The 17,064-nt window shown below is 56.9% G+C and overlaps 1 protein-coding gene across 1 annotated transcript; it reads right to left on the bottom strand.

The window, feature by feature from the left end:
* Nucleotides 1-2,037: 2,037 nt before the first annotated feature.
* On the bottom strand, nucleotides 2,038-13,163 carry LPIN3 (lipin 3). Its single transcript, XM_031047635.2, has 19 exons — nucleotides 11,164-13,163; nucleotides 10,826-10,921; nucleotides 9,724-9,959; nucleotides 9,437-9,544; nucleotides 8,640-8,760; nucleotides 8,096-8,492; nucleotides 7,176-7,272; nucleotides 6,910-7,073; nucleotides 6,740-6,833; nucleotides 6,468-6,537; nucleotides 6,157-6,249; nucleotides 5,676-5,740; nucleotides 5,287-5,413; nucleotides 4,905-5,053; nucleotides 4,658-4,744; nucleotides 4,085-4,237; nucleotides 3,741-3,852; nucleotides 3,545-3,648; nucleotides 2,038-3,427 (listed from the first exon to the last, which is right to left on the bottom strand). The coding sequence occupies exons 1-19, from the start codon at nucleotides 11,446-11,448 to the stop codon at nucleotides 3,283-3,285; spliced, it is 2,703 nt and encodes a 900-aa protein (XP_030903495.2). The 5' UTR covers nucleotides 11,449-13,163; the 3' UTR covers nucleotides 2,038-3,282.
* Nucleotides 13,164-17,064: the final 3,901 nt, after the last annotated feature.

Genomic DNA, 17,064 nt, shown 5'->3' with positions numbered 1-17,064 from the left:
GGGGGGGGGGGGTGTTTATTTTATTTGTGTGGATTTATCACTTCTTGAAGACTAAACCCCTGTGGTTACCAGCTGAGGAATAGAGGTTCTCTGACCTGAAGACCACCTGCATCTTAATGAAGGGATTGAGCAGAGCCGGGGCTCCGTACAGGGAACAGAACTCACTACGGGAATTGTGGATCTCAGAGAACACACGTGTCCACAGATCCCCTGGGAGCTGCCTTCCACCTCTGAGACAGCAGCCCACCTCATGTACCATAAATCCATTTACACTGTGCATGCTCCTTATGGAGCATGTGAGGATCTGCATTAGGAAAACACACACATGCATATATAGATGTATGGTATGTGTATGTATGTTTTTGAACAACCACTTGCTATGGTGCTCATCTGATTGCAGTCTCCTCTTGCTGTCCACATGTCCCCTGCTGTATTTTGAAGAACCAATTGAGCAGCTAAAACCTGTCACTCAGGACATCCATGTCCTGCAATCCCACTGTGCTGTGCTCACTGCTTACACCTGGGGCTGATATGAAGGGTTATGGAAAACCTGCATCTTCCCCCAAATGACATGTGTCCATAAGCCTCTGCAGGAGCTGGGCATGGAGCAGCCCCATCCTCCAGCTCTACTTCTCTCCTATTTTATCACTAAAACTGTGAACATGGTTTTCCTCATCTCATGCCAGGGCAGCAGAGCTGCAGCGGCTCCAGGGGCTGAGTGTGAGGCTCTCCCTGTGCAGAGCAGGAGTCTGCATCCTTCTCATGTTCCTCTGAGTTCACTGGGATGCCAGCAGCCCTGGGGACCCAGACCAGGGCAGAGCAGGGTACCTTTGAGAAGACATCTTGAGACCTCAGCTCAGCCTGGGAATGAAGAAGCCATGACTTACACAGCCACCTTGGCTGTTTTCCCACAAACAGGCAGGCTGGAAAACACCAAACGTGTCCCTGAGCAACTCCAGCCTTGCCCTATGGAGCTGGAGCCTGGACTGTGTGGCCGTGGCTCACAAAAGACACCTCTCCCAGGGAGCCTGGCATGGTTGTCCTCTCCTGCTCAGCCAACATGGACTTCACTACCAGAAAGGATGAAGAAGAAATGAAAGAGCTTCCATCTGACCAGCTCTGGCACTTTATAGCAGAGGAACATGGTTTTCTATCAGCTCAGCACTGCAGCTCATGGACCCTTCCACACCAGCTTGCCTTCAGCTTCCACCCAGTGCTCATCACCCTCACCAGGCTGTGCCTGCCCACCACCCCATAAAGGAGCAGCTCTGTGCTCTGACCAGCACAAAGCAGAGATGTGTCTGGATGCCTTTTCTCCTCCTTAGAAACTGGATGAACTCCCTGGAACAGATGCTTCCAGGCTGGGGAGGGCAGCAGGGATCACTGTGGCCACATTGTTACCCTGATGGGGTAGAAGCTTTTTCTCCTGCCAGGGGATCATGGTCCAGCTGTGTGAGATGAGGAGGGGACCTGGTCTCCCACCACTCACTGATCCACACCAGCTCAGAAGGCTGCCAAATGCTCTGAGCACCGGAACCCCCTCCTGCTGCTCTGGGCTTTGTTGCTTTGGAGTCGTGCTGCAGCTACTGAACACTTCTCCAGCCAAGGAGCAACCTCCAGCTGCCTTTGGGCATCCTGCAAAACCTGCTTGTGGACAACAAAACCTAAGGCCTTTTCTCCCATCCAAGGAAGGAGGCTCCTCAAGCCAACCCTCACCCCACTGGAGCATCCTGCCCAAGCCCCATCCCCATCCTCTCACAACAGGGAGAAAACAGACTACAAAGAGAACAACCAAAGAGAAGGCTAAGCCAAGGGCCAGGCTCCCCCTTCCTAGGGCTGGGGCAGAGCAGCTCAACAGCATTGCCTGCCTCCAGCATAGAAGGACCAGGACTGGCCATAACAAACCCAGGACAAGGAAGAAGTCTGACCTTCCGGAAAATGGTGCTACATTTGGACTATACCTGACGAGTCACTTGAAGCTATGGACAGTTTGTATTCCAGTTCTCAGCTATTCACATGTTTAAAAAGTGAAGGAACTTCGTAAAAATAGGGCATTTTTATTGTGGTTTTGCTTGCAGAGAGGAAAGGAGATGGTGCCCATGGGGCTGTCCTTGCACAGGCAGTGCTCTGAGGCAGTTGCTAAGTGATGCTGGTAAAAGGCTGTGTTTTATTGTGTTTAAAACCTTGTACATTTGCTCAGATTTTTAAAGCTGAAAACATGTTTGTACTGGAAAAGACAAAAATAAAGTATTTCTTGCTGAGGTTTGCAGATCACAGTGCTGCACAGGGCTTGCACAAGAGCAGAGCTGCACCACAGGGCAGGCAGAGGAGATTTACACTCACCCCAGTGATACAGGAAGGAAAATGCAGATGCCAGGCTGGGGAATGGGCTCAGCAGTGCTCCTGCCTGGTTCAGTTTAGGCAGTCACAGCTGAGAGCTCCCAGAGCAGGTCCCTCACCCAGTACAGGCCAGTTGAGTCTCAACCCTAACCCGCTTTGAGGCAGCCAAGCTTTCCTTGAATGCTCCACTCCAGGGCACAGGAATAAGGTCCTGCCCTAGCATGAGACTGCAGCAGGAGTTTCACCCCATGTACATAAACCCAGGCTTTGCTTCCTGCATGAAACCAGGTTTGCACCAGTACCTGAAGGCAGAAGAAAGAGAGAAAAGAAAGAAAAGTCCTTTTCTAGTGCCCTGGCTACACAGGCCAAGGAAGCTGGAGCAGGTCCTGACCTCATCTCCTCCAAGATGATGCTCCTGGCAGGTCACCTGGTACAAACTCACCCCCAGTTGTAGAAGGTCACAGAGCCTGGCTCCCACTTCCATGCCCAGGGCTACAGCACACAAGAGGCAGCCCAGGGTAATTGCTATTAGTGAAGAACACCCAAACAGCTTCCAGCCACCTTGACAAGCTGTTAAGCCACAAGACAGCTCCACCAGCATCCAATCTGCAGGTAGCTGGACTGGTGGGAACACCAGTCATACTGGAGGTAGCAATAGTTATGCTCATCAAAAAGACAGTGAGTGACCCACCACCACTTCTAATGAAGAGCCAGGTTTTAAAGGTGTTCAGAACATTAAGCAAGGACCCAGCTTAAAGGAGTTTCATTTTAGTAAATGCAGGTTTGGGCCCCTATTGAGTGTTTTTAGTGCAGAACACGACCCCTGTGAGAAGTTCAAAGTGCCTGAGCAGCAAGCAGGGAGGAGCAGAGGCAGCTGAAGCATCCCATCCTGGCAGAGGACGCACAGGAGAACCCTGAGTCAAGTCTCCACAGGTAAGGAGGTCAGGAGAAGGCATCCAAGTCAACAGCAGGCAGTGGGGGTCTCCAGTAGGAGAAGTGGCTGTATTCTGGGCACACCAGGGCCATGCTCCCACTCTGGCCCAGAGGAGGGAAGATGAGTTCCACCAGCTCCGACAGCCGCTCGTACCTATGGGGGCAGATGGTGCATTGAGGGCACTGGGGTTTTCTTTCTACTCCAGGAGATGCTTCTGGGGGTTAAAGCCAGGTTAACCCAAAGATGCCAAGGACCAGGCCCATTGCTTACGTTGACTTGTGGTTCTTTGTGAGCTCCTGGATCAGCTCTCCCTTGGGGTTGACCGTGAATATGCGGCTCTCCGGCAGGCCAACCTGCTTGTAAGCATAGACATCCTGCCCAAGGCAGGCCAGCGAGGCATGAGAGCTGCAGGCAGGCACCACCGCCCCAGCCCGAGCCCTCCCTTCTCCCCACAAGACCCACTCACACTGGCTCTGTTCCCAAAAGCCGCATAGAAGGGCAGCGTGGTGGCAAACAGGCTCTGGATGTCCTTCAAGCAGGCGATCTTGAACACCTCCGGCTTCTTCTCAATCACCTCCCTGAAGCACAGAGCAGAGGTCAGATGGCACCAGCTGCTCAGGACTGCGGGCAGCCAGGCTGCCCAGGCCAGAGAAGTGATGTGAAGAGCAAGAGAGGGTCTGTGCATGAGGAGCTTCCCAGGCAGCTCCAGGGAGGGCAGAGACAGCTCAAGGCTGTGCCATCCCTCAGCATCAACCTGGGGTAGGGGGTGCCATCCCCAGGGATGCAGGGCGGCAGGACAGGATGTGCTACCTGTGGAAGGCAGAGAAGAGGCTGCTGGGGGCAAGCAGGATGGGGCCCTTGGGGAGCGCACAGCCCTGCTCATTGACCCATTTGAGGTAGCCTTTGGTGATGTGCGCCATGCCGATGGCTCGGGCTGAGCAGTACAGGAACTTGTAGCCATTCCTAGGGGGAGAACAGGGAACCCTCGGAGCTGTGCCCTCGGGCAGGGCAGCCTCCTGCGCCTCCGAACACGAGGAGCTCGAACCCGTTCAGCCCGAACGTGTTCACCCCTTCAGCAAGCGGGCGGCTTCAGACACAGCGCGACCCAACAGGGACCCAGCCTGAACCCGCTCCCCGCCGGCCGCACGGCTCGGCCCGCGGGCCCACAGTGCCTCCTAGCGGCCACGGCCGAGGGCACTCACGCTCGGGTAACGCCGTGTGCAGCCCAGGGAAGGTGTCCGTGCCCATGGCAGCGGTGGAACTGCACGGGCTTTAAGAACCTTCCAACCCAAACCGCGTCGGATCCAAATCGCTTGGCTCCCACCCAGCCTCTCCTCCACCATCCTCCCGTTTCGCCCTGGCTTCACTTGATCCAACACCTACAGGTGGATTTTATGGAAGAGCTTAGCAATCCCATGGTGAGTCCAGTCCTTCCCCAAATGCGGCAAAATGTGCCCAAGAGCATCTGACCTAGAAGGAAATGAGACCAGGTTAGGCTGATCCAAGCCGGTGGATACCCATCCCCACCACTATGGATCTGTGGTCCGTCCTGGCTGCATGCACAAGCCTTGCAAGTACATGTTCCCTAACATCAGGAGCAGGGATGTGTGGCAAGAGAAAAGCCCTTTACTTGGTGATGGTGCCGTCGATGTCAGAGATCACGACCTTGTCATCCCAGTTCCACAGGTAGATGGTGGCCTCACAGCGGCATGTGCCCTGGTATTGGGTTGTCACACTGAACGCCACCTCATTAGGACCATCCTGCAGATTCAGCCTTCCCTGGGGCACAGGAGGAACAAAGCAGTACATCAGCATGGGTTCATGGCAGCCCAAGGCCTGCCATTGGCCAGACTGTCACTCAGACCAGAGACCTTAAACCTCTGCAGGGTAGCCACCCAGGGTAAAATACATGGGTGCCCTATAAAAACACAAGTCAGGAGTAGCAAAATCCCTGTCTGCGGGTTGTCTCACCCCACCACACACAAGCAGGGAAGGAGCAGTGAAGTACGTACAATTTGCTCAGAGGACAGCCGCAGGGATTTCTTGTAGGTTGGCACGGATTTCTGTTCAGGAGCATCCATTGCTAATATGTCCCCAGAGCACAGGAGCTCTTCATCACTGAATGACCCCTCCTTCTGCCTATGCAAAGGGAAGAGCATGGTGGCTTTAGTCTGCAGACCATGGCTTTCCCAGTGAGCAGCAGGAGAGATCTGGAGGGTACCCAGGACAACCCACCCAGGATGTAGCCATGGAGGAACTTGGCTGGACCAGGGTCAGCCGGAGCCTTAACAGAGCTTTCTGCCCTCATACATGCCATAGACATAGGAATATCTGGTCATTTAGAAGAAGAGACCAGGAGCATGCAGAGGCTCCCAAAGCAACTTGGGGTGGAAGCACTCACCTCTGCTGAGCAGAGTCAGGCTGCAGCATCCCCACACTGGCTTTCCCTGGCCCCAGCTGCTGCTGCTGCAGACAAAGAGTGGTGTCATGAGAACCCCTGTGCCAAGCGCAGGAGCTGCTTTGCTTTCCTGCCACTTGGAGCAGCAATACTAGGGCAGAGGTGACAATGAACCCCCTTGAATTCATGAGGACACTGCTCCATGGAAGAGGAGCCACAGCCTGGTGCTGTGGCTGCACAGGGAGACCAGCACACACATGTGGTGCCTGGGCTGTGGCATGAAGGGCATGTGGCACCATCACAAGGTCCATGTCCCCACATTACTGGGCACTGGCATTAAGAGACCCAAGGGGACAGCAGCAACCTCCACAAGCCACCTTCCCAACAGGTCTGGCTGCCCTCGTACCCAGCCTCAGGCCATGCCCAGGACCCTGCTGCCCTCCTCCCCTGGAACACGGGTGTCACAGCTGCTGCTCAAACACACCTCTTCCGATGGGAATTCTCTCCTCCTCCAGGAGAACCACCACCTGCTGCCTTTCCTGGGCATCTTTTCCTTCACCAGCTGGTCAATGGTGCTCTGTGAACAGGGGATGAAGGCAGCCCTCAGCCCAGGGAGGCTCAGCTGCCAGCAGGCTAAAGCCACCTTGAGGTCCCTCTGAAGGACAGACCTCAGAGTTTGCTGGGCTGGAGCTCTGCTCACAAAGCCCCACATGGGCAGTTGGCTTCTTGCAGCCCCACTACAACAATTCGAGTCCTGCTGAGAAGCATGGCCAGTAAATGGGTTGTGCCACTGACCTCAGGAATGTTCCTCTGGAAAGCCTGCAGGGACAGAACCATGGGAGCAGCCACTGCCCAGTTGTAATACCTGGAAGAAGCAAGAGGGTAGAAACATCTGGAGCAAGGGCTGTTTCCGGATCACCATCCTGCAGTGTGGCCAGAGGGTCCCTTCCCACAACTGCTGTGGTATAACCACTGTCTGGGATTGAGTGCCACTCCTACTGGAGTGCTGCTGTAGGGACCGCACTGGTGCTGTTGGGATGAAGCAGCAGGAAGCGCAGGGCACTCACTTCTTGTTGAGCAGTACCACCAGGTTCGGATCATCAATGAGCCCTGGATTCTCAGCAAACTGCTGGTAGGAGACCATGTGCTCCAAGAACGTCTCTGGTGGGATAGAGGCTGCATCACGCCACTGGTGCATAACATGGGGGCAGCAGGTTCCCCCTCTGCTCCCACCTACCATGAGAGAGCTGCCTGCTGTCCCCCAGCCCTCCGCAGAGTGACAGGGCAGCCGCAGGCAGCAGCTCGGCAGCTGTGGGGCTCTCATCAGGCACATGAGGGGGCAGCTGGGTACAAACAGCGCTGCTGGGGGCTACCATGGGCTTTGGACTCAGCTCTGGGTCACTGCAAGAGAACAAACGGGGCAGCGTCAGCAATAGCTTTGGACACATCTGCTGCAAGAGCACTGCACAAGGTCTGAGCTCTGCCAGCAGGGACAGCCCTCACCTGCTGGGGACACACGGAGCTGCCTGCTCCTCAGCAGGGCTGGAGGGGTCTGCCAGGTAAGCCTCACTGGGAGCCACGGGGGGACTTCTGATGGCTCCTTAATGCACAGACAGAAGGGAGAGAGCTCAGCTGAAACTCCTTTCCAACCACCTTAGCATCTATCAAGGAAGCTAATGGCATTCTCCCCTAGCATATTTGTACATCATTTAAAGAGAGCATCTCATTTCTTACTTGAAAAGCTGCCTTAAATCAATAGCAATAGAAGTACCACAAGACACCTGCACTGACATGAGACCACTCTCCAAGAGGACACAAAGTGGGGGCCAGACTCCTGCCTATGTACTGCTATGCAACATGGAGGTGCTGTTTGAAGTTAGCACCATGCAAGATAACGCTTTGTGATCTCCCTCTTTGTCCAATGATGAATCCCAAGTGTCTCTTCTTCAGGGAGACAATTTCATTCTCAAATTACGCTGCCTGGAAGAGTGAGGTTGGTTAGAACAGGTAACAAGGACAAAAATTCTTAAATACGCTGTCAAGGGAATCACCCTTTGCTCTGTGATTTTCAGCCTGGCTTGGTATGCTTGGGATGAAGACACAAGCCAGGCCAGGTGCTGCCAAGTTAAGTTATGGTCTACACTGCTGAGAAATCTTCCAAACATGCAAAAAGCAGAGGCATCCAAGCATGGACCTCAGGAAACACAAGGCAAGAAACCTTCCTGGGGATCCCCTGAAAGGAGGGAACCTGAGGAATGTCTCTTCAAAACAAAGGAGCTGGTAGCACAAGGAGAGGGCAAAGCACACATAACACACCTCCAGTACCCAGGGCAGTGCTGGGGAAGTTACGCTGAATGAAGAACCCGGCCCTCCATGCAGGTCAGGTACACCCGGGGCTCCCAGCAGCACCAGTCACCACCCACCTTGTCTCCTCTGGCTTCCCAGATGGGGCTCAGGGCCCTCCAAGTTCACCTGCCCCAGAGCATCACCTGGCTGAACCTCGGGCACCATGCTCCTGCCTCCCTCCTGTGGGGGCAAGGGGGTGTCCAGCAAGGTTTCTGCCCTCACATGGCTCACATCCTGCAGCCTAGGGAAGCCATTCCCATTCTGTGGTGCAGGTGTTGGCTCCACAACAGACACAGCAGTGGAACAGGGTATGGCCTGAGGTCCTGCTGGACATGGATCTGCTCCCAGACCTTCAGAGGTGGCAACAAGATGGGTTGCCTTGTTCTCTGGGGCCAGTGCCACAGAGACTGTGGTTTCTGCAGTAGCAATGGTCTTGGTAGACTTGGCTGGTTCAACTTGTTCGGATTTATTCACCTAAAGAAAGCAGAAGAACAGGTTTGAGGACAGAAAGTTGCCCGAAGCATCAGTCCTGCTTAGAGGACACCTCCTCCAAGGCTGCCTGGCCACAGCCTCCTCCACTCTCTGCAGCCCTGCAGGACAAAAATGAGAGCAGGGACTCACCTGAGGGAGCCTTCCCCAGGTCCACTGCATGTGGGACCCAGTCCCCAGAGCAAAGTTCTCCTGGGGTCTGATCTCCAGCTCAGAATCGCTTCTGGGAGAGGATGGATGGCTCAGGATGGGGCTACAAGAAGAAAAGGCAGTGAGACCTCATCTACTCGACAGCCCCATGCTTTCACTGCAAGGACACTGAGGGCCAAGAGCCCTGTAAGGCTGCTTTCCTATAGGGTCACTTCTGCCCCGAGGCTGTCACTTACAAATGAACAAGTTCTGTGGCTTGAACCCTAATGGGTTCAAACTGAAACAGAGGAGACTGAGATGAGCTCTTAGGCAGAAGCTCTTCCCTGTGAGGATGCTGAGGCGCTGGCACAGGGTGCCCAGAGAAGCTGTGGCTGCCCCATCCCTGGCAGTGTTCAAGGCCAGGTTGGACACAGGGGCTTGGAGCAAGCTGCTCCAGTGGAAGGTGTCCCTGCCCATAGCAGGGGTTGGAGCTGGATGAGCTTTAGGGTCCCTTCCAACACAAACCAGTCTGTGACTCTGTAAGCTGAGGCCTGAGGAAGCAGTGCTGTGCCACCAGTGGTCCAGAAGCAGCTCAGCAGCAGAGTCCTGTACACACAGGCTCTTTGTGTCTGTGACCATGGCCAGGAGTGTCACTTGGGGGCTCTCAGCTTTCCTCTAGCCACACTATATGGGGCCCCCTCTCCTGCCACTCCCAAGTCCCTTTTCCATACCACCCTCCTAGCCACAAGGCATGTCCCCTGCTGTCATCAAAGCCAAGGTGACTTGGCTCTGCCGGTTACCTCTCCACAGAGGACAGCTCCCCATCAGAGTAAGTGTGCACCTCCAGGGACTGCAGTGACACAGTTCCTTCTTCAGGGAGATCAGCAAAGGAGAAACACACTGAATCACTGCAAAGAGGGAAAGAAGTCCATGATGCTGCTCCTGGGCGCCAGGCTCTCTCCTGGAAAGCTGGCAACCCCCAACTTCCCCATTTCCACTGGCTTTCTACTCCACAGGAGGCTGGGTCCAACTTGGAAACACTTTCCCCATGTTTCAGTTCTGCTGGGCACCAGCAAGTGATGATCACCTTGGGGCTGGCAGCTCACATGGCTCCTCCACGGACATCCCACTTCTGGTCTCCTCGCAGCCTTCTAACAGTGAGTCTGACCCTTCCTTCCTCTTGGGCTTTCTCCTGCGTCGCCTCCTCTTGTGCAAGGTCACTTCAATGCTGGTGTCCTCCTGCCCATGAGAGGGCTGAGCATCCTCCTCCAGGCTCTGCTCCATGGGGATGGGGGACGTGCAGAGGCGGGAAGGGATGTTGCCCTGCAGCAGGAATGGGAGGGCCCATCAGCACCAGCACCCTCCTTCCCAGCCTGTCAGCTCATGGCTCTTGCCTATGCAACACCAGCACAACCAACACCATCGTTGGACTTGGTGATCTTAAAGGCCTTTTCCAACCTAGATGATCCTATGAAGCTCTCAATTTGGGGGTGGGTTTGTGGCTAGGGCTGAAAGGAAATGCTCTGTACATACAACTGGGAGGGGGGGACGGGGTGACCATGGGTGACACACAAAAAATCCAAGCCACAAACCAAAACCCAAACCACAAACACCTTGGGGCATCCAGCCACATGCTGAAGACATCTTTAACGTGGGCAAGGAGAGGCAGGCAGGAGATGGCACCACAAGACCAGAATTACAAAGACTGCAGCTGGGATTCAGCTCTAGAGCCCTCTCCCTGCTCTCAAACCCAGCCCAAGCCAGCAGTGACCACAAGTCTGCCTGGGAGGGAGCTGCCAAGAGCTCTGGCAGCCACAGCCAGTCTCATCCTGCTTCCCAGTGGAGTGGGCAGCCTGCCACAGCCTCTGGCTTCCTCCCATCCCTATCACAAGATCCCCAAGAGGCCAAGCTTCAAGGTATCTGCCTGGCTGGCCAGCAGCCATGCCCATTGATGGAGGCCAGACTGGGATTCAGATACTCAGGCCCTCAGGGTGCTCTACAGTTCAGATCCACCACACTGCCTGCAATGTCCTTTGAGTAGGAACCTACCTGGACACACAGAGCATCAGAGGGATAATGGAGTTACCCTAGGGAAGAGGAGCAATCCAGATCTGCTCCTTGCACCTCACCCCTGCAGTTCCAAGTGGTTACAGCAGAACACAGACCGGCAGCAGCTCTTCATCACCAACCTCATTCTCCTCCAACTCCTGGACAAAGAAAGCCTCTCCATTGTCACCCAGCTTCATGTGCAGGTCCACAGGCTCCCCATTGATTTCAATATCGACCTAGCAAGGGGCAGAAGAAGCCTGTCTGTCACCCATCGGTGAGCAGGAAGGCATTTCCCAAAGCAGCAGATAGGTTGGGATTGCTGATGGGGATGACAGCCACCCAGACTCCCCTTCAAACATTGGCAAGCCCCGCTTTCAGCAGGGCTCCCATTCCCCTCAAACCCATAACCCACCTAACCCATGGGTTATGGGAGATCCCGAGTGCACAGAAGCCCAATTCCAGGGCAGACAGCACTCACCACCTTCTCCCTGGAGCGCAGCACGCCCAGCTTCCCGAAGCGCACATGGAATGGGGAGCACTGGAAGGAGTTATCGGGCTGCCTCACCACCACCACATCGATGGAGCCTGTCAGTGTGGCAGGGTTCAGGCCCCGGTACAGCTCCTTCACCGTGACAAAGACCGTCTCAGCAAGCTGCCCCACGTAGTTCATGGTTTGAGACTGCAACAAGAGACAGGGACAGACTTGGGTGGGGAAGAGGGCTCCAGCAGCTAAACGCAAGGTGAGGACATGAGGAGAAGTCATCTCATAGCTGCAGACCCAGCCCCAACCATGGGGACAGGCAAGTTTCCCTAGGGAAACTGACGCACACACACAAAGGGCCTTGCAGAAGATCAGCCAAAGGCTGTGAGCACCAGGAAACACAGGAGAAACCAGAGTACAAGTTATTGCCTCCAGCTTGGAGGAGAGATGCCATTAGCTCAGCACTTGGGATCAGCAGGACAACAGTCTTGGTATCAGCGCATCACACCAGGGGCTGGGAACCATGCAGCTTCCTGAGCTCTGCAGCCCCCGTTGCCTCAAGGAGAGGATGAGGACACAGGATGAGCACTTCAGAAAGACCGTGGGTGAGCCAAAGGAAGCCTCTTGTGCCAGCAGCACAGTCAGCCAATGGCAGTGTCCTGGGGGCTCTCAGTACAGCCCCTGGTGCACACCCAACCCAAGGGTGAGAGCTGGTTCCTTACCCAAAGGGATGAGGACAACCCCTGTGCAGGCACCCGGCTTCTCTGGTCTGTTTTCCACAAGCTCAGCCTCGTCCTGTTCCCAGCCATCCCCCCTGGAATGTGGGCTGCATGTCCCTGCTCCATGCTCTGGCCCCCCACCTCTCCCTGACAGCCGGGAACAGCCCAAAGTGCAGAGGCTCCCTAGGGCAGGATGCAGGGAAGTGTGAGCCCGTTCCCGAAGTTTCAGCAGCTCTGCTGTGAGCAGGGCCACTCACCAACCTGCTGAGCCCAGCTTTCCTGGGACAGGCAGCATTCCAGCTGCAGGGCCTGGAGCACACAGCACAGAGCTCCTCACTGCAGGGAGAGGGGGAACAGTCGGGCTGGCCACAGTGATAACAGAGCAGCGCTGCTGGGCTCCCAGCTGTGATAGACACAGACCTGGAAAGTGCACAGGGAGAATCCTGGGCAGATACACCTACACAGCCTGTGGTGTTTGGGGTGTGGGCTTGGGAAGAGCCCGCAGTAACAGGCCTACGCTCAGCAGCACTTTCATGGTGATATGGAGTGCCCAGCAGCAGCACACACAGCCTCACAACAGTGCTTCATCCCCTCTTCAGGGCCAGCATCCCCACAGGGACTTCATGTCCCCTGGCCCCAGTGGGCAGCAGCCCCATCCCCAAACATCTGTCTGCACACTGCTGGGTTGTGCTCGGCCCCAGAGCTCAGGGGACAGGATGGCTCTGGTACAGCTTTTGGCTTGTTGAGTGTGGGCTTCACCCAGGACAGCTGGAGAAACAAAGAGGCTCAGACTCCTCCCTGCAGCCCTCAGTCCCACCATGGATGGAGCAGGTCCAGTAGGGGCACAAAGAGCAAGTTACATTCTGAAAGGACATCGATAGGTGGACAGGTTAGGAGAAAGGGTTTTCAGGCCACCCGGAGGACACCAACCCACGTTCAACAAATAAACCCTACAGAGGAACAGGGCATCCCCAAGATGATCCCAGCCCTTCACCACGCAGCTCTCACAAAGGGCAAAGGGGGAAAACCTTCCCTGTGCAGGCAACACAGTTCCCATCCTCTGCAGCTAAACCCGCTCCCAGAACACGCCAGGTACTTCCCAGCACCAGCGAGCCGGGCCCCGCTGCAGCAGCGCTCCCTTCCCTGCGGCTTTCAACTGCCCAGGACCTTCCCGTTACCTGCGCGGCTCCTGGACCTCAGCATCCGCTCGCCCCCGGGGCGGGCAGCGCAGGGCCGCGGGGCTGCTCCCTGCCAGCAGCACCCACCCCGCTCCGCTCCTCCCCCGTTACCTGCAGCTTCCTTCCTCTCACCTGCGCCAGGGGCGGGCTCCCAGGGCACGGAGCGGGGCCCTGCCTCCCGCGGGGCGGACCCGGGCAGCAGCCGGGCTCGTTCCAGCCAGCGCTTCTGTCCGGTCCCCCCTCGTTTGCTCCCTGCGGAGCCGCAGCTGCCTGGCAGTGATGGAGCGCCCCTTCCTGCCCCCCAACCCAGCGTCCCTCTGCCTGACCCACTGGGCTGGAATTCCTAAATGCAGTCCTTCCCTTTTCCAGACCAGATCTCCCAGCGCTTAACCCCTCAGGGCACAAACTACACAAAGCACAGGCTCTTGGGACTGAGCCCTCTGGAAAAGGTGCTGGAACAGGCTGAGTGCACGGCTCTGGGAAAGCTGTGCCCTCACAGGGAAGAAAAGCTCATCTCAGTATCCCCTCTGACAGGTTAAAGCCATTCCCCCTTGTCCTGTCCCTACAGGCCCTTAGTCCAAAGCCCTTCTCTCTTAGGTCTATAGGGATTACTATTGTGTCATATGGACTAGGACCATGAAAGGCGGGTAAGGTGGCCCTTGGTGTAAGATTGGGTGCACCTTGGCCAGGTTGAGTCAGGGAGGACCAAGAGGGCTGCTGGAAGGGAGGAACGAGGCTGCACCAAGGTTCTGGAGGCTCTAATTTTAGCTGCTGCTCAATAACTGCATCCTTTGGGAGTGTGAATGTGGGTGAGTTTATGTCACTGCACAGCTTGAGTCCGGGACCACACCAGGGCTCTGGGACCTCTCACACCAGCCAGCCCCTGCCCTGGGCAAGCCGGGGAAGGCAGCCCTGGATGGGACACAGGGAATGTCCCTGCCCTCCTTCAGAATCCCCCACAACTGCTGCTGTGCCACAGGGAGCTTGCTCTATGCCCTAGCCTCTGCACCCACCCTGGGGCTCTGCAGACATGCTACCACCAGCACCACCACCCCCCCCACCACAGAGTGCTGCCTTATCCCAACATCCAGCCCTCCCTGTCCCACATTGCCCCAGGATGACCTGCACCCAGCAGCCCTGTATCACCTCCCCACCTCCATCACTGTGGCTTCCTGCCTTTTTGATGTTTTGGGTGAGTTTTTTGTCCCCTCCATCCCTCCAGCCTTAGGAAAGCTTTGGCACACAAAGAAGCAGACAGCATCACTTTAGAGGCACCACAAAAGCAAAAGCCCAGCAGGGAAGTCTTTAACAAGACATAAAGGGAGGGAGTGGGTGGCCAAGCCCCAGGGACTCCCCTGCTCTTCGTTATCTCCAGTGGGATGAGAAAGGAGGAGCTGAAAGAAAGGCAAAACAAAGCAGAGGCTTTAAGTGAAGCTCTGCAGACCTCAGTGGGCCTGACAGCACTGGGGTAGCGATGCAGGGGCAGCTGGGGGGCACCAGTGAGAAACTGAGGCAGGAAGGGGGGGGTGTTTGTGGCCCCAGACAGCGCACTGGCTCCCCCTGGACCAGGCCTCCCCAGGAGTAGGGATGTGGCTCTGCCCTGATCCCAACCTGCTGTGAAGGGGTTTTGGAGTGCTCAGAGCTGCTGGTCTGCAGGGAGAGCTGGTGGTGCTTTGGGAAGGAAAGGTCTGGTGGTGTGGGCATGGGGCTCTTCCACCCATCCCTCATGGAGCTGATGTTGCTCCAGGACAGCAGGGAAGTGCCAGAGCCAGAGGGTGGCTGCCTGGGACCGCTTTATCCCCTGAGAAGGGTCCAAGCCATGCAGGCTACTCACAGCTGATGGGCTGATAGCAGAAACACCAGAGCTCATCCCCAAGCAATCCCCGTTACCTCCCTCTGCCTCCCTGCCCTCAGCTGCGCCATACGGCTGAGGCTGGTGGCAGTGGGAGGTATGGTGATCCCCTTGTGCCCATGCAGCACCAAGCACGGCTGGGACATGAGGTCCAGGCCCTTGGGGACTTCCCAAAGGCTGTGACAAGGCAGCTAAGGCAGGCAGCCTGCTTCCAGCAGCTTTGTGTGCCCAAGAGCTGGATGGGAAGCAGCTCTTGTGGGTGGCCAGGCATGGCCATGGTCCCTGAGGAGCACAGGCTGGCACCAGCACTGCAGCCCGGAGCCCAGCCACCTCGGGATGTGCCAGCTCAGGTCTGTCCTTTGCTCCATGATGCCACTGGAGCAAGTCTCACCCAGGCAGTGGTTTGCAACCTGCAGACCCCAGGGCTGGGATAGAGTGAACCCAATGCATAGAATTCCAAACCACCATCCATCCGCCATGACCCTCCAGGTAATCCCGGCCACAGGCTGGGACGTGAAAGGGCTTTTCTGTTACCACGGCCCCTTCTCCCAGCAGGAGCTGGGGAGGGCTGGCAGGGCAGTGGCTGCCATCTCCTTCCCTGGACCAGGACACAGCTCCAGAGGCTTGTGAAAGGGGCGATTCAGCAAAACAGGAGAGGCAGAAACACAGAGCCTAGGGTGAAATTCCCATCCTGTGAAAACCACAGGGAGCAAGGCTCAAGTGTCCTGCTCCCTTGGGAATGGGAGCAATTCCTGCAGGTCCAGATGCTCTGACTGGAGCCAGGAATACAGTGGTGCTGGTTGTTTTCCTTTCCTATTCCCAGACAGGCCAGGTCAGGCCTGGCATGTGATGGAGCGGGTGGGAAAGCCATTTGCCCGGAGAGGAGGAAATGCCACCCTCAGTCACCCATCACAAGCCCAATTACAGTCACAGGTTGAAAGCCATTTGTCCTGGCTCACAAACATGCTCTGCTGCTCTGGATCCCCGTTTCTGACCCATTAGAAGTCCACATTCCCTCTGTGAACACCGCTTTCTTTAAAAGAAAACCTGGAGAGCTGCAATTCCCAGGGTTTGCAATGAGATCCATCCCTGCTCCAAACCCAGGAGAGCCAACAGGCCCGAGCACTGGGGCTGAAGGAAAATGGAGTCTCTGAACTCAGGGTGCTCTTGAGGACCTTCAGCCTTTTTGTCTCTGCTGCTGCTGACCCAGGTGGGACCGTGCTGCAAAGCCAATGGGTTTAGATGAGCGACATCATATTTACAGTGATGTATAAGCCTGACCATTAGCTCTGGATGCAGGGAGAGCGGGATGACGTGCACAGCCAGGCAGCTGGAAAATCTTTCATCTCCCGTCCAATGCTGGTGTCTCGTTTCAAGCCAGACGATGCTGCCAAGCCACGTTTCATCTGAAAAATAGCTGGTCTCTGCTTGATCCCTGACCTGCTACAGTATGGAATGGGTTGTGTTGGGAGAGACACTGAAGCTCCTCCAGTTCCAACCCCTGCCACAGACAGGAACACCTTCCACTAGAGCAGCTTGCTCCAAGCCCCTGTGTCCAACCTGGCCTTGAACACTGCCAGGGATGGGGCAGCCACAGCTTCTCTGGGCACCCTGTGCCACTCGCACTCCACCAAATCTCCTCCTCGCGGCCCGGTTGGGGCTCCGAAGGACCCAGCAGCCCCCACGCTCCCCGCGCCCACCCTGCACCAATATCGCCCTCCCCCTGCCCGGTGCGCGTACCCGGCACCCGCGCTCCCGGTGCGCGCGCTCCCGCCCCGCCCCGGCTGACTGGCGCGCAAGCGCGCGGCCCGCCCCGCCCCCGGTGGGGTGACGTCAGGCCCCGCCTTTCCCCGCCCGGCGATGGGTCTCGGCTGATGCCGGTGTGTGTCGCGCCCGCCCGCCCCCCCTCCCGATGCCTGGGCTCGGCGGCGCCCGCCCGCCCCGCAGCGCCGCCCGCCCCACGCCCGGGGCCGGGGCCTCCGCCGAACCGAGCCAGCCGGGGACCTGTCGCGGGTGAGTGCCCCGAGCCTAGCCGCCGCAGTCCCCATCCCGCGGGACCTGCCCCGGCACCACGGACCCGGGCGGGTGCGAGGCGATCCCGCACCCCCCAGCGCCGGGCGCTCGCCGGCGGTCGGGACACGCGTGTCCC

The sequence above is a fragment of the Melopsittacus undulatus genome, chromosome 10 (genome assembly GCF_012275295.1).
Source record: "Melopsittacus undulatus isolate bMelUnd1 chromosome 10, bMelUnd1.mat.Z, whole genome shotgun sequence".
Lineage (NCBI taxonomy): Eukaryota > Metazoa > Chordata > Aves > Psittaciformes > Psittaculidae > Melopsittacus > Melopsittacus undulatus.
This window is presented reverse-complemented; position numbering and strand designations above follow the sequence as displayed.